The sequence below is a fragment of the Hippocampus bargibanti genome, linkage group LG06 (genome assembly GCF_051943395.1).
Source record: "Hippocampus bargibanti isolate YZ-2025 linkage group LG06, ASM5194339v1, whole genome shotgun sequence".
NCBI classification, from domain to species: Eukaryota; Metazoa; Chordata; class Actinopteri; order Syngnathiformes; family Syngnathidae; genus Hippocampus; species Hippocampus bargibanti.
In genome coordinates, this window is record NC_142739.1 from 25,778,463 (window position 1) to 25,797,787 (window position 19,325).

At 39.3% G+C, this 19,325-nt stretch overlaps 2 protein-coding genes across 2 annotated transcripts in view; one reads left to right on the forward strand and one right to left on the reverse strand.

Annotated features, from left to right (window-relative positions):
- Positions 1–140: 140 nt before the first annotated feature.
- On the forward strand, positions 141–15,141 carry paqr6 (progestin and adipoQ receptor family member VI). The gene is made up of 8 exons (XM_088998980.1): positions 141–277; positions 5,687–5,955; positions 7,681–7,808; positions 9,108–9,313; positions 11,218–11,344; positions 12,152–12,248; positions 13,429–13,573; positions 14,556–15,141. Exons 1-8 carry the CDS (start codon positions 262–264, stop codon positions 14,840–14,842), a joined length of 1,275 nt encoding a protein of 424 aa, XP_088855106.1. The 5' UTR covers positions 141–261; the 3' UTR covers positions 14,843–15,141.
- Positions 15,142–17,216: 2,075 nt separating this feature from the next.
- Positions 17,217–19,325, reverse strand: part of ntrk1 (neurotrophic tyrosine kinase, receptor, type 1) — a 37,604-nt gene continuing 35,495 nt past the window's right edge. Inside the window, exon 17 of the mRNA XM_088998979.1 lies at positions 17,217–18,519. Within this exon, the coding sequence (XP_088855105.1) occupies positions 18,334–18,519 (186 nt within the window). The 3' untranslated portion in view covers positions 17,217–18,333. The remainder of the gene's footprint in view (positions 18,520–19,325) is intronic.

Genomic DNA, 19,325 nt, shown 5'->3' on the forward strand with positions numbered 1-19,325 from the left:
CGCGCACGCGCGCACATGGCCGCTTGTTGTCGTGGGCAACGCCTCTTCCGCGTCCCGCCCACGTCCCCTAAAAACGTGCTCCCATTGGCCAATATGGAATAAGGAGGCGGGACCAAGACGAGTCTGTCGAAGGGAGACAAAAAAAAATCGCGTAACGCACGTGACGAAACATTTTTAAACAAGACACGCGAGGAGAAAACGACTTTGAAGAGGCACTTCTTCCAAATTGGTGTTTAACGTGGGCAGCACGTCACACCCGTGATGGCGGACAATCGCGGTAAGTGAAGCCCCGAAAGCGGTCGTGACACAAATGATGGATTGAGATTGACTCCTGCCCGTCAGACTTTAACGCGTTTCGCTAGCTTCGCATAGGTTTGTTTTTGTTTCTTTTTTTAGTTCCTTCATGGAAACTCATAAAAACAAACACTGTTGAGAGTGAGGCGTAAGTTCGAAGCTTACGTGCCAAACTGAATTGAGTTAGTCCAAATTATTGCAATGGCGTTGGCGTCATTCTTGGAGACAAGTTTTACCTCCATAGGGTTGTTGTGTTACGCTAACAATGGACTATGTTAATAATACACAGAGGAGCTTTTCGAACCAAAAGTGTCAACCTCTTTATATATATATATATATATATATATATATATATATATATATATATATATATATATATATATATATATATATATATATATATATATATATATACATATATATATATATATATATATATATATAATCTCGCAGTTTTTGGCTTGGACAGCTGTGCTGACAATTTGAAAAATTGGATCAGAGTTTTACATGCTTGTTTGGCTTTTGTGTGGCCATATAAAATGACGTAGTAGGCCAAAGCTTAATCTTCTACATTTTAAAATTGTATTTTCTGTGTAGCTCTGTCTCTTGTTTCTATTTATAATTGTATTTTATTGCTTGTATTCTATTTGTAATTGTATTTTATATATTATAGTACCTATGCTTGTCTGTGACTGTAAAGTGTCCTTGAGAGCTTTGAAAGGCGCTTAAAATAAAATGCATTATTATATTCTTATAAATCTGACCCAAGGCAGTTGATTTTTGAATATTGACTATATGTAAGTTAAATACAACTGAACTGCCATTTTGAAAAATCGAATCTACTTGAAGTAGATGGAAAAAAATCTGCTGTACTTAAAAACAAAGAGGAAAAATTTCATTCCAATAGACTTTAATTTTATTTAATAAGAATAAGAATACCTGTAATTTACAAGCGCCTTTCAAATCACCCAAGGACACTTTACAATTAAAATAACAATAAACACCAGAACAATTAAAATTTCAAAATTTGCTTTTGTGGGGCCATATAAAACGACGCAGCAGGCCAAATCTGACCCAAGGCGGTTGATTTTGAATATTGCCTCTATTTAAAGGACAACCAACGTCACTTTTTTGTTTCGTAACTGACATCAGAAAAACGTTTTATAGCATCTAAAATACCCAAAACACACAGTATGATATTTTTAGTCAAATGCAAAACACCAATAAAAATGACTTAAAGTGTCTAAAAAGTACTTCAATGTGAAACCGGAAGTGGCCAGTTTCAGAACGTCCCGCACCCTTGTTCGTGGTGTCACGGCAAGACGTCTTGCCTTGCTCGAGAATCAAAACAATGGCTTCAGATTCGGAGAAGATGCTTTGTTGTTACTCATCCAGTTATGAATATGATTCAAATAGTTCTGAAGAAGAAAGCATACGATTAAATAATTTATTCCGTGTCAGTTTGAGGCATCAGGGGTGGGAAATGTCGCACCCAAAAAAGGCAGAAAATGGCGACAAAGCCGTGTAAGGAATTAATCAGCCCGTTTCCACAGGCTGATTAATTCCTTACATGGAGCTTTGTCACCCTCTTCTGCCTCTTTTTGGTCCTGCACGACGTTTTCAGACCAAAGTACAGCAAAATGCATTGATGTGATGGAAGGACTGCTACAATGTGTCCTTTTCTCGGTCAGGGGCGTTCCTTCAGTGACGTCACGTCAGCCATCGTCACCAACTCAAAAACAAGACTTCCGGAATATTCAGCGCAAGTCTTAAAAGGTAAAATATAGCTCTATGCGGTGGAATCTTTGTAGAATACGCTCAGTCGAAGTCATTTGAAGCCAGTTTACAAATTATGGACACAACTTGTCCGGAGACGTTGGTTGTCCTTTAATGTCCATAAAATCCCAAAATATTTTGGCGATCGTTTTTTTTTTTTTTTTTTTTTTTTTAATTCTAAGTGAAAGCGGCCATGAGAAAATTTGACTTTGTTGCTTTGTTTCGAAAATGTGTTCAGGACGATTAAAGGACAACCGACGCCTCCGAACAAGTTATGTCCATAATTTGTAAAATGGATTCAAATGACTTCTATTGACCATATTTTACAAATATTCCACCGCATATAGCTATATTTTACGTTTTAAGACTCGCGCTGAATATTCCGGAAGTCTTGTTTTCGAGTTGGTGACGAGTCCGTACGTGACGTCACTGAAGGAACGCCCCTGACCAGGAAAGCGACACAATGCATTTTGGGTACTTTGTTTGGTCAGAAAACATCGTGTTGATCCGTGTTGATGGCGAAATTAGAAGGGAAACACATAAATCACGCGATGGTGAATCGTTGTGTGTTGCACCAAGACTACTATTTGATACTAGTTGACACAAATTTCCAGCATACAAATCAACCCATTTCCAACGGAGCTTGGGCGCCATCTTGTGCATTTTAGGGGAGCTACATTGGAGTCCAGATGCCTCAAAATGATACGGAAGGACTTTTTTAATCGATTGCAAACATTTATGCTTTCCTCTTCAGAACTATTTGAATCATATTCATAACCGATTTTAGATTTTTTTTTGTTATTTTAGAACAAAGCAAGACGTCCTGGCGTGACATCACGCACAAGGGGGCGGGACCTTCTGAAACTCGGCATTTCCAGGGTAATTTTGAAGTAGTTTTGGGACACTTTAAGTCATTTTTATTGGTGTTTTGCATTTGACGAAAAAGATCAGCCTGCGTGTTTTGGGTATTTTAGGTGCTATAAGCCGTTTTTCTGATGTCAGTTAGGAACCAAAAAAAATGGTGTCGGTTGTCCTTGAAAGCTGGCGTAGTCATCTGACTTGATGTCACTCATCTCTGAAAAAGAGCACAAGGCGTATTGTTGGTTTTGTGTAAGATGTTGCAACTTTCATGTAAGAAATGTCAACATAAGTCCCTGCAGGTGAAGACGAGGAGGAGGAGGCGAAGTTGGAACACCGTTTTGTGCAAACTTGCCAGTGCGCGGCTCAAAAAAGGGAACTCAACTCACGTGCAAGCCAACACCCGCCTGCCGTCGTTAACGTTTTTTCTTTGGGACATAATTGGAAGGAATCCTCCCTTGTTGCCATCCAATAAATCTTTGGAGTTTGGAGCAGAAAAAAGAGAAAAACAGCTCAGGAGACACATAGTTAATCTTGTCGCTGGAAAAGAACGTTAAAAAACAGTAACATGCTTTTTAAATGTGTATATATATATATATATATATATATATATATATATATATATATACAGTAAAGTATCGTTATATCGATATTATGTATGTAGGGTGTGTGAAAAAATATAAAGTCGATATATACCGGGACTATCGATATATCCGATATCGATATAACGAGACTTTACTGTGCGTATAGAAATATATCGATATAATATACTATATATATCCGATGTGTGTAACGTGTTTACTGTGTGTGTGTGTGTATGTGTGTGTGTATGTGTGTGTATATATGTATATGTGTGTATATATATATGTATATATGTATATGTGTATATATATGTATTTGTGTATATATATGTATATGTGTATATATATGTATTTGTGTGTATATATGTATATATGTCTATATATATATGTGTATATATATGTATATATATATATATATATATATATATATATATATATATATACAGTAAAGTCTCGTTATATCGATATCGGATATATCGATAGTCCCGGTTATATCGATACTATTTCTATGCACGCGCGGAGAAAATTACATGCAAACAGGGTCGGATATATCGATAGTCCCGGTTATATCGATATTTTTTCCGGACTCCCTTGAATATCGATATAACGAGACTTTACTGTGTATATATATATATATATATATATATATATATATATATATATATATATATATATATATATATATATATATATATATATATTCTCGGGAGTCGGAAAAAATATTGATATAACCGGACTATCGATATATCCGAATTTTCTCCTTGCGTTCATAGAAATAGTATCGTAATAAGCAGTACTATCGATATAACCGATATCGATATAATGAGACTTTACTGTATATATATATATATCTACATTATTGTGACTGTAAAATGTCCTTGAGAGTTTTGAAAGGCGCTTATAAATGAAACGTATTATTATTATTCAAATTCCTCAACAGTTAGCAGCGAGCTATGTTTTGTTTGTGTGCTCATCAATGCGGTAGCTTGTGTGTGCGCACAAAGACGACTTTGTCACCGACAAAGAGGTCAGGATCGGAACCTGGTCCGGGAAAGGGGTGGGAGGGCTGGTTGTGGGGGACAATACCGGCTGGGAGCCTCGAGGAGAATTGTCTGAAGTTTGAATTTGGTGCTACAAAAACAAGATGGGGTAGCAATGCAAATGCAATGACAATGCAAATGACACCCGGCATAATTTTCAAGTCATTAATGAAATGATTAGAATATTTTTGCACAAATGTCCCCGAGTAACACTTGTTTTGCCTTTTTTTTCCAGAAATGTAAATTGCAAGCTCTAAATATTTACACAGGATGATGCTTCAAAGCATTTTCTAGTTTGGAAAAAAATTCGGATCATTGTTGGTTAAAATGTCAGCATTAGGTTGTCCTGGTTGGTGAAATAAAAAGCCATTTGTTCTTTAGCGAAGATATGGTTATTTATTTGATTGCAACTTGACAACTTCCATTTTTTGCTAGCTAGGGTCAGCCAGCTAGATAAGAGTTAGCCAGCTAGCTAGATAAGACAGCTATTTGTGTCCTTGAGAGTTTTAAAAAGTGTTTATAAATGAAATGTATTATTATTAGTAGTATTATTATTTGGATTTGCCTTTATTAGTCGTGCAGTGGAGAAATGTACATTTATTATTTTTATTATTATAAGAGACAGCCAGCTAGCTCGATAAGAGACAGCCAGCTAGCTCGATAAGAGTAAGCCAGCTAGCGAGATGGAGTCATCCAGCTAGCGAGATTGAGTCATCCAGCTAGCGAGATGGAGTCATCCAGCTCGCGAGATGGAGTCAGCTAGATAGAGTCGGCCAGCTAGCTAGCTAGGTAGAGTCGGCCAGCTAGCTAGCTAGATAGAGTCGGCCAGCTCGCTAGCTAGAGTCGGCCAGAGCTAGCTAAATAGAGTCGGCCAGCTAGCTAGCTAGATAGAGTCGGCCAGCTAGCTAGATAGAGTCAGCCAGCTAGCTGTCAGGTTGTAAAGCTATCTGTCAAGCTAGTCCTTTGTTTAGCTTTTGCTCACTATTTACCTATCATGACTAAACTTGTGTGCTAGCTCGTCTTACATGTGATTCTGCTGATCTATGGAGCTTAAGATGGTAGTCAATGAATTGTTCAAGGAAGGTGTGTTTATTTTGGAGCCGGTGGCTAACAGTGACTTCTCCCTCCACATTGCAGTCTTCCCTGTGTGGCGAGGGCTGGGCGCTGGCCTGGGAGGCACCCGCGGCCAAGGTTGGGGTCGCTGCCTGCTGCATTGGGATCCCCCATCCCGGTCAGACGCCGCCCCGGCGCCCGTGTCCGATTACCCCGTTTGGCTGCTCATCTGCCGCAGGGGGCGCGCTCGCCTCGGAGAGTTGTGCCAGCGGGGTGACGGCGCCTTTGGCTCGCCCGCCGCTGTGCTTGGTGTCAAACTACCGCCGCTCTTTGACGTGCACCAGGTGCCCAAGGTAAGCGAGAATTTTTCAGGTAAACCCGTCAAAATGTTTTAACTCATTCGCTGCCATTCCCAAATTCATTAGCTGTCTATTAGCGAGCTACCTAGCTGGCTACTGAGCTAGCTATCTATTTGCTGTCTGTTAACTATATGGCTGGCTATATAGCTATTTGGCTGCCGATCTGGCTGGCTAATGAGCTTGCTATCTATTTGCTAGCTATTTGCTATTTATTTGCTGTCGATTAGCTATCTGCCTGGATAGATGCTAGATAGCTATTAGCTAAATAGCTAACTAGCTATCTTTTAGCTGGCAACCTAGCTGGCTACTGAGCTAGCTATCTCTTTGCTATCTATTTGCTGTCTATTAGCTATCTGCTATTGCTATATGCTATTTAGCTCGCTATCTATTATCGATGAGCTATCTAGCTAGCTAGCTATTAGCTGGCTACTGAGCTTATGTATTAGCTATTTAGCTAGCTAGCTATTTGCTATCTATTAGCTAGCTAGCTTGCTATCTATTAGCTATCTATTAGCTAGCTAGCTTTCTATCTAGTTGAGTGACTTCCGGGTTGAGTAAATGCTGGCGCGTGTGGCTGCCGCTGCTCATCCACAGAAAAAAAACTTATTCTGAGACTGTAAAGTGACCTTGAGAGTTTTGAAAGGCGCTTATAAATAATTTGCATTATTATTATTATTATTATCATTCGGGAATTGACAAGTATGACATGGAGTGCCATTCCTGAATTTTTTGGGGTTTTGATTTTTCTTGTAATGGGCGCTGAGAAAGCACTGGTCAGACCTCTGGCAATGTAGTTCCCTTCCACGAGAGGGCAGCATTTGCCTTTTCTCCACGTTAGCTCTTTTTTTTTCCAGCTTCAGCTGTTGTTAAAGCGCTATGTTAGGGCTGGCTATCTAGCTACTTCCGGGTTGAGTGAACGCTGGCACGCGTGGTAGCCGCTGCTCACCTACAGGAAAAAAAACTTGTACAGTGACTGTAAAGTGACCTTGAGAGTTTTGAAAGGTATTTTTAAATGAAATGTATTATTATATAAATGTATGTACGCATTCTATTGTATTTTGTACCGCCGCCCCCATTTCAAGGTCATATAACTCGACACCCATATAACTTAACTCTATAACTATTTTTTTCTGATGAAAGAAGAGCATCTAAGGTTTCTTACGCTAAATTAATTGTTTGTGTAGTCCTAAAACTCAATATTCCGTGGGTCCTGCAATTTGAGTGACAATGACACAAACCCTGGCACTGCAGTGAACACATTTTTGCACACCATTTGGCAGTGAATGAGTTAAACCCCTCAAAACAGATAAAAATACAAATTCAATAATTTGTATTTTGACCCATTTCCATGCCAATTCATCCAAATGAGACACAAATTTAGAAACAAGAATTTTAGACAGATTGGATGAGGGTTTTGGGCCACACCCTCCACCTGTCAATAGTACATTTGAACAAGGTACAAATTTCTTGCTCAGAATTTAAACACACCCTTTTTATAATAATAATAATAATATTTAATTTCCAAGCGCCTTTCAAAACGCTCAGGGACACTTTACAGTCACGGGATAATAACTTTTTATGTGCGGGTGAGCAGTGGCAGCCATTCGCGCGAGCATTCACTTTTTGGGTTTTTTAGTTCGAAGCTACCAATGTAGTCAAAATCCAAGGCTGGTATTTAATTGTCCTTCAAAACAATGACATTGGCATTTTGTTTCTCAGGTGTTCCACGAGGACAGCATCTTGTCCGGCTACCGACACCCGCAGAGTTCGGCACTGGACTGTGTGTTGAGCTGCTTCCATATCAACAACGAGACCGTCAATATTTGGACCCACTTCCTGCCAACGTGGTGGGTGCATTATACCTTTTGGGTCCTAGATGCTCACCTCTCGATTAACTATTAACTCATTCACTGCCATTCCCGAATTTTGGGTTTTCTTGCGGGGGTGCCGTTAAAGCCCTGGTCAGACCTCTGGCAATGTTTTTCCCACCCATGAGGGGGCGGATTTTGCCTCATGTCCATGTTAGCGCTTTGTTACAACTTCAGCTGTTGTCGAAGCGCTATATAAATAAATATGTATTGTATTGTATTGTATTTTGTACAACTGCCCACATTTCAAGCTCAGATAACTCCAGACCCATATAACTTAGTAATTAACTTTTTTTTCTGATGAGAGAACAGAGTCTAAGCCGGTTTCTTGCGCTGCATTGAATGTTTATATAGTCTGAAAGCTCAATATTCTGTGGGTCCTGCAATTTGAGATGACAAAAACCCTGGCACTGGAGTGGACGGACACATTTTTGCACATAGTCTGGCAGTGAATGAGTAAAAATGACTTTGCAGGGTTGAATTTATATAGCGTCAGCTGTTGTTAAAGTGCTATATAAATATGTATTGTATTTTGTACAGCTGTCCCCATTTTAAGCTCAGATAACTCCAGACCCATATATAACTTAGGAATTACTAATAATAAAACATTTGATTTATAAGCGCCTTTCAAAACGCTCAAGGTCACTTCACGGTCACAGGATCGTTTTTTTTCTGCGGGTGAGCAGCGGCAATTAACTCTTTTTTTCTGATTAAAGAAGATACTCTAAGGTTTCTTACACTAAATTGAATGTTTATGTAGTCCTAAAACTCAATATTCTGTGGGTCCTGCAATTTGAGCAAAAAATGACAAAAACCCTGGCACTGGAGTGGATGCATTTTTGCACATCGTCTGGCAGTGAATGAGTTCATGAATAACTAATTCTCAAATCTGTCGTCAAGAATAATGACTGCTATTTTGGTTTACATGGGAAAATTTTAAATTTCGGTTGGGACTTTAGCAAGCATCATGGAATTTCACAAGTTTGATTGGCTTTCGCGGGCTGAATAAAATGATGTGGCGGGCCAGATTTGGCCCCCGGGCCTTGCTTTTGACACCTGTGCTGGATCGGGACTTCTTGTTTTAATGCCTCGTTCATGTGAGCAACCACCCATCACAAATTCCATCAAAGAGATGCAAGGAGGAACATCATGAGGAGGTAGACATGTTTTGGCATAACGTGATGATGGTGGACACCCCATTAAAAATGTGCTAAAAAGCAAGGCTGCGAATAACAAAAGAGAAATATGTTGAGGTTTAACCGTCCAGGTGTGCCTCAGGTACTTCGTGTGGAGACTGGCCTCGTTGTGCTCCAGCATCAACTTGGCGAGCGACAGCTACACGTGGCCTCTGCTGGCATACATGTTGCTGGTGTGCGTGTACCCGTTCACCTCCTGCCTCGCGCACACCTTCAGCGCCATGTCGTCCGAATCACGCCACATCTGTTACTTCTTCGACTACGGCGCTCTCAGTCTCTATAGTCTGGGTAAGATAATTTTCACACTTCCTCCTCAGAACAGATTGTCAGACATTTCTCACATTTAACTCATTCACTGCTAGACGATGTGCAAAAAATGTGTCCACTCCAGTGCCAGGGTTTTTGTCATTCTCACTGAAATTCCAGGGCCCAAACAACATTGAGTTTTAGGACTACATAAATAATCAATACAGCGTTAGAAACCTTAGCCTCTCTTTTTCATTAGAAAAAAGAGTTAATTCCTAAAGTATATGTGTCTGGGGTTATATGAGCTTGAAATGAGGGCAGATGCCCAAAATACAATACATATTGATTTATATAGCACTTTCACAACAGCTAAAACTGTAACACGGTGCGAACATGGAGAAAAAGGCAAATGCCTTGTGGAAGGGAAAAACATTGTCAGAGGTCTGATCAGTGCTTTATCGGCACCTCCCGCAAGAAAAAAAAACAAAACCCAAACTAATTCGGGAATGGCGCTCCATGTCACACTTTTCAATTCCCAAATAAATTCGTGAATGGCAGTGAATGAGTTTGAGAATTAATTTTATATTATCCACAACGCAATCACGCACAGCAACTTTTACTTAGTAATTTGACTTAAACTCGATTTATTGTACGTAAAATAAGGTATATTTTGTGTAGTTTTAAGGCTCAGAAAATTAGAAAGTAGAAAATCATGTTTTATGAGGACCTGGGAACAGATTATTTTCATTTTAATGGTTTCCTATGGGAAATTAATGTTTGGGATACACACTTCGCCTTGCACACTCTGTCTGGTAACCAATTAAGTTCATAAGCCAAGGTATCACTGTACATACATATTGATGTATATAGCGCTTTAACATCAGCTGAAACTGGAAGAAATCGCTAACATGTAAAAAAGGAAATGCTTCCCCCTTGTGGAAAAGCAAAAAATATTACCAGAGGTCTGACCAGCGCTTTATCGGCACCCAAGCATGGGGGAAAAAAAAAAACACGAACAAATTTGCGATTGGTGCGCTACATCACATTTTCAATTCCCGAATAAATTCGGGAATGGCAGTGAATGAGTTAAAAAGCTGTAAAAATCATTTTTTTTAATAATTTTAATTTGGGGCGGGGCATAGACTTGGGTATTACATGCATCATTTGTCAAACTTGATGGCTCATGAAGAAATAAAAAAATCCTTATATACTTTGTGTCCGTAGGTGCAAGTTCATGTGTGTGTGTGTGTGTGTGTGTGTGTGTGTGTGTGTGTGTGTGTGTGTGTGTGTGTGTGTGTGTTCATTATCTAGCCCTACGTACACAATAGACTTTTAAAAAATACAGTAAAGTCTCGTTATATCGATATCGGATATATCGGTAGCCCCGGTTATATCGATACTATTTCTATGCGCGCACGGAGAAAATTACATGCAAACAGAGTCGGATATATCGATAGTCCCGGTTATATCGATATTTTTTCCGACTCCCGAGAATATCGATATAACGAGACTTTACTGTAGTTACATATTATTTTAATTCACATTATGTCTCTTTTTTTTAATAACACAAGAATTTTGGTCAATATTATGAAAGTTCGGTTGCTTTCGCGGGCCCAAAAAATAATGCTGCGGCCCGGATTTGGCCCCTGAGCCTGAGTTTTGACACATCCCATATTTCATCAAAATGTTACCAAATCGTTTTTTTAATATTTTTTTTATGTTCATTTTATTTAGTTTTTATTGAAATGAATCTAAAGATATGTATACTGTAATTATAAATATGATTTTTTTTTAATCCAAAATGGCGTCCTTGAGAGGGTCCAATTTAGAGCAGGAAAATTTGATTAAACAGCGACTCCCGTTCGCCCCTCCTTGGCCGCAATTGGTACATTGTCCCACACAAGTGACATAATAATAATAACCCGACATAACTTTTTTTTTTCCAGGTAGCGCGATCTGCTACAGCTGCTACGTGATGCCCGACAGTTGGCTGAATGGTTGGCTGCATCGCCATTTTGTACCCATCGCCGTGGGCAACAGCCTGTTGTGCACTAGCCTCTCCTGCTACTCACGGTCAGGGAAAAAAAAAATGTTATTCCTCACGTATGTCCAATAATTCAAAGTAACATGGATAACGCTGCATTTTTAAAACTTGACAAACGGGACGATCGCGTGACTTCTTATGCCGGATTGAACCGGTTTGACCCTTGTTCAGTGCGCCCAAATCAGCATGAAACTTAAAATGCTGTTTTTGTGTGTGTGTGTGTGTGTGTGTGATGACTACTCTTGTGAGGACCACTACCATTTTATACCATATGTAGTGAGAACATTTTTGACAAGTGAGGACCTTTTGGCTGGTCCTCGCAAGTTTTTCATTCTACGGGCTTCTAGAGGGTCTATATATCTGTTAAAGTTTCAGAGAGGTCCTCACAAATTCACCCAAAATGATTTTTTTGGTGTGTATTTTCATTTCACTTGGAAACACACACTTTTTACTTACTGTGTGTGTTTATCATTGTGTGTGTGTGGTTAATTAGAGGAAAAAAGTTCATACTACAAAAAAGTAAACAATATTTTAACCAAATTCACTAGAGGGGTGAGGACTTTGAATGTAGCCATTGAGAAATCTCACTCCTGCTGTTATTTCAGTTTCAAGTCCACTTTTTATTCATTTGTTTTTGCAGAAGTTGAAGTTAGAAATCGGGTGACATTTAGTCTTCAAATGTAACACTAGTTCTTCTCTAAACTTATCAGCAACGGTGGTCCTCACTCCTTATCTGGAGTTTTCCGGACCTCACAAAACAATTGAAACAGGAATGTGTGTGTGTGTGTGTGTGTGTGTGTGTGTGTGTGTGTGTGTGTGTGTGTGTGTGAATGCAGGTTTGCGGAGGTCCATTTCCCACAGAGAAGCAAACTTCTGCGAACTGCCGCCTTTGTGGTCCCCTTCATGTTTGACAGCTTGCCTGTCTTCTACCGGGTTAGCCACTTTTGCCCTTTTTTTAAGCGTTTGCTTTCATTGTAGGCAAGTAACTTGAAGCGGAAAAAAAAGAATGTGTCCGTCTACTCCGGTGCCAGGGTTTTTGTCATTTTCACTCAAATTGCATGACCCACAGAATAATAATAATAATACATTGGATTTCTAAGCGCCTTTCAAAACTCTCATAGAAAGATAGCCAGCTAGCTAATAGATAGCTAGCTCGGTAGATAGCTAATACATAGCTAGCTAGCTAATAGGTATTAGATAGTCAGCCAGATAGACAACTAGCTAGATAGCTAATAATGAAAGAAAATAGCTAGCAAGCTAGGTATCCAGCTAGATAGCTAGAAAGCTAGCATACACATTATGTAATGAGAACCATTCAACTACAGGTAACATCTGACTTACGACCGGCTCGACTTACGACCACGGTTATATGGGTCTGGAGTTATATGAACTTGAAATGGGGGCAGCTGTCCAAAATACAATTCATACATATTGTTTAAAAAACGCTTTAACACACAGCTGAAGCTGTAACAAAGCGCTAACAACAACAAAAGTGAAATGCTGCCCCCTGGTGGAAGTGAAAAAAACCCATTGCCAGAGGTCTGCCTAGCGCTTTATCCGCACCCCCCGCAAGAAAAACCAAAACACAAACAAAGTTAATGCATAGGGGGAAGAAGCTGTTAAAATGTCTGCTGGATTTGAATCGGTAGCGCCTGCCTGAGGGGAGTCGCTGGAAAAGGTGGTGGGCAGGGTGCAGAAGGTCCAGTAGGCTTTTCCGCGCTCTTGTCTTGATTTTTGCAGTATGCAAATCCTCGAGAGTGGGCAGGGTGTTGCCAATGATGAATACATACATACAAATGTGCTTTTATTTTGATAAAAAAAAAATACAGTAAAGTCTCGTTATATCAATATTCAAGGGAGTCAGAAATAATATCGATATAACCGGGACTATCGATATATCCGACCCTGTTTGCATGTAATTTTCTCCGTGCGTGCATAGAAATAGTATCGATATAACCGGGACTATCGATATATCCGATATCGATATAACGAGACTTTACTGTATATATATAAATGTGCTTTTATTTTGATAAAAACTCCATGTCAACAATTGCCATTTTTGTTTTTGATTACTGTGATTTTGACATGTATGTATGTGTGGGTATACATATAGCTTCTCCTGTGCTGCGTCGGGCGATGCAGCCCGAGCGAGGCTCTCCCCAGCCACTTTTACCAAGTGACTTTGGCCTTCCTCACCTGCTTCCTGTTCACCTCACACCTGCCCGAGAGGTTGGCGCCGGGGCGCTTTGACTACTTTGGTACGTCTCCCCTTCAGGATGTTTTTTTATTTTATTGACGCAAAGGATGCCTCACTTATTATTACATTATTATTATTATTATTAGTAGTAGTAGTAGTAGTATTGGATTGGATTTGCCTTTATTAGTCTCGCAGTGGAGAAATTCACATTATTATTATTATTATTATTATTATTAGTAGTAGTAGTAGTAGTAGTAGTAGTATTATTGGATTGGATTTGCCTTTATTAGTCTCGCAGTGGAGAAATTTTTCTTCTTCTTCTTCTTCTTCTTCTTCTTCTTCTTCTTCTTCTTCTTCTTCTTATTATTATTATTACCCAATAGATTGGAAATGTTTAAGTGGACGATTTTTAATGGGTTTTATAGTCTTTAGTCAAGTCACCCTATAGATTGCAAATTTTTAAGTGGATTATTTTTAACTCATTCACTGTGCAAATGTGCAAAAATGTGTCCACTCCAGTGCCAGGGTTTTTGTCATTTTCACTCAAATTGAAGGACCCACTGAATATTGAGTTTTAGGACTACATAAACATTCAATGCAACGTAAGAAACCGTAGACAGTCTTCTTTCATTCCTCAAAAAGTTAATAAAAGAAAAAAAAGAGTTAAACATATTAATTCCTAAGTTATATGGGTCTGGAGTTATCTGAGCTTGAAATGGGGGTGGCTGTCCAAAATACAATACAGTACATACACATTGATTTATATAGCGCTTTAACAACAGCTGAAGCTGTAACAATGCGCTAAAATGGGCAAAAGGCAAATGCTGCCCACTTGTGAGTGGTCTGACCAACGCTTTATCGGCACCCCCATGCAAGAAAAACCAAAACCTGAAAAAATTTGGGACTGCCGCTCCACATCACACTTTTCAATTCCAGAATAAATACACTCCGCTCCGTGTGTGTGTGTGTGTGTGTGTGTGTGTGTGTGTGTATGTGTGTGTGTGTATGTGTGTGTGTGTATTTGTGTGCGCGTGTGCGTGTAGGCCATAGCCATCAACTGTTCCACGTGTGCGCTGTAGTGGCAACACACTTCCAGATGGAGGCGGTGTTGTGCGACATGACGTCACGGCGGGCAAGGCTGGAGGCGGCGGGCCCTGCGCCCTCCCTGCTCGGCACTGCCGGCGTGCTGGCACTCGGTGTGGCACTCAACCTGGGCGTCATCGCGCTCTTCAGCGCACCGCTGCTCAAACGGGCACCATGGCAACCGTCGCCGCCCCAGCAACAAACACCGGGTGAGCTGGGTGAGCCGGGTGACTGCAAGGACCAGTGAGTGTGTGTGTTGACTCTATTGAGGACACTGTCTAGCATTTCTATTTAGTCGAACTCTGACCTCACGCCGTTTAATTTGTCCACGGGGGACAATTTAGCGTGATTATTTATTTCTTTTAAGTTTCCAGGTAAGGCTATGAGCAATTATGGGAGGGGGCTCGGGGCTCTATTTTCACTCTCAACACAATGCGACCTTGTATTGACCTTATTCGAAAATTGATGTATTTTTTGACCAATGTATAATTCAAGAAATTTTATAGAATGTTCGATTTAGGATAATAAATATAATAACAATAAAAATATTAATAATAATTTTAATAACAATTTGAATAATTTCAATAATAAAAATTCTAATAATTATTTAATAATAATAAGAATTTTAATAACAGTTTTAATAATAATTTTTATAATAATAATTCTAATAATTATTTTAATAATAATAATTTTAATAACAGTTTTAATAACAATTTTAATAATAATAATAATTGTAATCATAATTAATGTTAATATTTTTGATAATTATAATAATTTTAATAATAATATTTAATAACATTTAATAATAATAATATTTGATAATATAATATTTAATAATACAATAAATAATTACTATAAAATGCACTGAATATGGCCAAATATTTTGACGATTTTTAAACTGCAATCTACCAGGAAATCAAATATTTGCACATTTTTGGGTGGTATTTTTCCACTTTAGACAAAAATTAGAGCGAAACCCATAAGGGGAAATGACCTTTCTTTTTGGGGGGGCGTCCATTTTTTTGGTTAAATCTTATATGGGATTTTTTTCTTTCTTCATCACAATCTAAATATATATTTATGTGCGTTCATGTATGTGTGCTTCCATGTTTAATTATTTATTACTCTTGGATTTGGATTTTTGAGGCCTTTTACCAGAAAGAAGGCATTTTTTGGTGGGGGGCGGAAACAGATGGAAAAGGAGGAAGCACTTTTATATGGCAGGTCGCGCTGTGAAAAATGTTGCTTCGATGTGTTTACATACAAAAGCGTATCGCTGTAACACCGGGAAAACTATTTGTCCTAGCTAACATGCTAAATCTCACTTTTTAATACTGAGCGTTTTCATATTATCACTTTGTAAACCACCAATGTATCATTTTAACATAAATTTCAGATTTTAATGTGATAAATTTCATTTTGATCGGCAACGGTGGGCGAGTATTTAGCGTGTCCGCCTCATAGTGAAGAGATGCAGGGTTCAATTCCGGCATTAGCCTTCCTCTATGGAGTTTTGATGTTCTTCCCCCGAGCCTGCGTGGGTTTTCTCCAGGCACTCAGGTGTCCTCAAATATTTTAAAAACGTGAGTGGAAGATGACTGGAACATTCTACATCGAACTTATGCAAACAGTGGAGATGTTTAAAATACAAACCTGTTTTTCTTCTGTTTATTGTGCGACTCGAGCGTGGTTAAAAAAAAACTTTTCAAAATAAAATCTGAAAGTACGCACACTCCATCCCACCCACACTGTTGTTCATTAATATTATTGTTGTTGTTCCACACGTTGGATATATTTAGTGCCAATACTCCCGAATGGATCACTGTTAACTCTGTTATGCATTTTCGTCCGAAATATAATTAATATGTCATCGAGGGTATGTTTGACTGGAAAGAACTAGCAAAAAATTAAAAGGATGTTTTTTATGTTTTAAATGTGTAAATACTCATGTGTGCTTTGTCATTGTTCCGCGAGATTTATGTAATAAATGCTACTTTAAAAAAAAGGTCGTTTTCCTTCCCTTTGGATTAAGCCTGCAGTGCGAAGAATGAACAGCAGAGGGTAGGCGAGTACAAAAAGTCCCTCCAAAAGGCTCTGTTTGAACAGTTAGATAATATCAATTTTTGAACGTTGTTATTTCTAAATAAAAATACAAAATTTTCGGAAAAGCCAATGAAATCTAACGTGGTAAATAATTCGGAATGTCTTAAAATTGACACGGAAGTAAACGTCATTTTAAAGGTCGCGCATGGAAGATCGAGATCTCCGCCGATCACCAACGAAGAAGAACGAGTGTGCCTTCGTTTTGTTTCAAATAAACGAGCACACACACAAAAAAAAACATGACGTTCACGGGTGGAACAATATGGCGAAACCTCCGGAGAGGTTCTTGAGTTTAATTTACCAAGCAAGACTTAAATGGCTCTGAAACGGCACAGGCTTGAGTCAGGTAAGGAATCCCCCCCCCCCCCCCCCCACACACACACACACACATATGCGTCACGTTAAAATTGTTCATAGCACTAAAGGGCTACACTTCTAAATATCAATTACGTTTTTACATGAGTTAAACTCATTCAAGTGAAACCATTAACTCAACAATAGTAACCAATCTCTGAATGTATTTTTACAATCAACTTTATTGAGAAGCAATAGCACACAACATGGACAGCGACAGCATTTGTCTCAGTGTAAACACGGTCGTACAGTGAATGGATGTCTCACTATTTACACTTTGTACAGTTTATATTTTGAAATTATTTTTTTAACCCTCAGTCGTACTATTGACTCCACAGCATAATCAGCAGGCAACGGAACGACTTTTATTTTGAAAGTCTTAACATTGGATTGTTTTTGTGGATTGGCAGCATCGTGTCACTATTGTTACTCCATTCCAACGAACTACTCTTATTTTGAAAAGTGTCACAGTGACGTTCATCTGTATGCCATCTCTGCACACTCGTATACGAGTATAAATTTGGCATATGAATAAAATGATAACATGGTACTAGTACGGCTAAACTACGAGTGGTCATTTTGGTCCCACTTGTTGTTCGTAGTGCAGGATTGTCGTTTCGTATGAATGTACACTTGTAGGCCAAAAGTGGTATTTGTTAAGGGGAAACAAAATAATACTAGTAAATTCGGCATTCCTGGGGTGCGGAATTATTTAAAGGACAACCGACGCCAATGGACAACTTGTGTCCATAATTTGTAAAATCACTTCAAATGACTTCTACTGAGCAGACTGTAAGACTACTATTTGATACTAGTTGACACAAATTCCCAGCAGACAAATCAGTCCATTTCCAACGGAGCTTGGGCGCCATCTTGTGCATTTTCAGGGACGCTACATTGGAATCCTGACAGCACGAATTGATACGGGAGGACTTCTTTAATCGATTGCAAACATTTATGCTTTCCTCTTCAGAACTATTTGAATCATATTCATAACTGGATGAGTAACAAAAAAGCATCTTCTCCGAATCTGAAGCCATTATTTTGATTCTAGAGCAAGGCAAGACGTCTTGACGTGACGTCACGAACAAGGGGGCGGGACCTTCTGAAACTTGGCATCTCCGAGGTCATTTTGAAGTACTTTTGGTAGACTTTAACTCATTTTTATTGGTGTTTTGCATTTGACTAAAAATATTAGCCTGCGTGTTTTGGGTATTTTAGATGCTATAAAACGTTTTTCTGACGTCAGTTAGGAAACATAAAAATAGTGTCGGTTGTCCTTTAAGCCAAGATGTGGAGGTAGACGGGCAGGTTCTTGACGAGGGCGAGAAGGCGCGCGTGGATGTCCTTGATCAGCGTTCTCTGTTGAGGTTCTCGCTGCCAGCAGCCTCGCATCAGCAAGTAAACCTGTTTTGGACACGTGCGGGGACGCTCCAGTTCGCGGCCCTGCGTGATGCACTCGATGGCCTGCGGGGGGCAGTGTAGAACATTGGCATACGTTAGCTACTTTCAGCGGATTTTCTTTTGAAAACCTGACACGAGACTAAGTTCAAACCGCCTCTTCAGACGCCATCTTGAAACCTATGTGAAACCAAAATGTCAAAATCTGTCCCTCAATGTAAACCCTTCCCATCACTTGAAATACATCTGTATACGTCTTGGATCGTACTTACAACAGACTTCTTAGGCAACACCCTAAACCTAAGACCCTACAGTGATACCTCGGTTTACGAACCCCTTGGCTTACGAACCTTTCGGTTGATGAACGTTAAATTTATGAAAATTTTACCTTGGCATACGAACTTTTTTCGGGATACACACGGAGCTGCCTCAATGAGTGATGTGTCGTTCGCGAACGAGCCCGTTCTAACAACAAAATGGCAGCAAGCTACGTTTGGTCCTCTATTCCCCGCCCCCAATCTTCGGTTAAAGCCACGTGATTGGTCAAGAACACAGCAGTGAGGGGAGGTGGTTTAAACTTTAAAGAGACTGGCAGACGACAGCAAGAGAGTTTCAACTTTGCTAGTTCAAAGGCAGAGTGTAGACTGCAAGGTTAAAATATCCCATCAATCAGGCTCCACAAACAACCCGCACAAGCCATTTGTACACTTGATGCAAAAAGCTATCAACCCAGCTTAGCAGAGCACAATTGATGAGGAAAAGGGTAAAATTATCACAGAGAAAGCACATACAAGGGATCATTCCTCAAAATGGTGAAAGAAGAAGGTTACGTTCCTCATCAAGTGTTTAATGCTGATGAAACCGGCCACTCC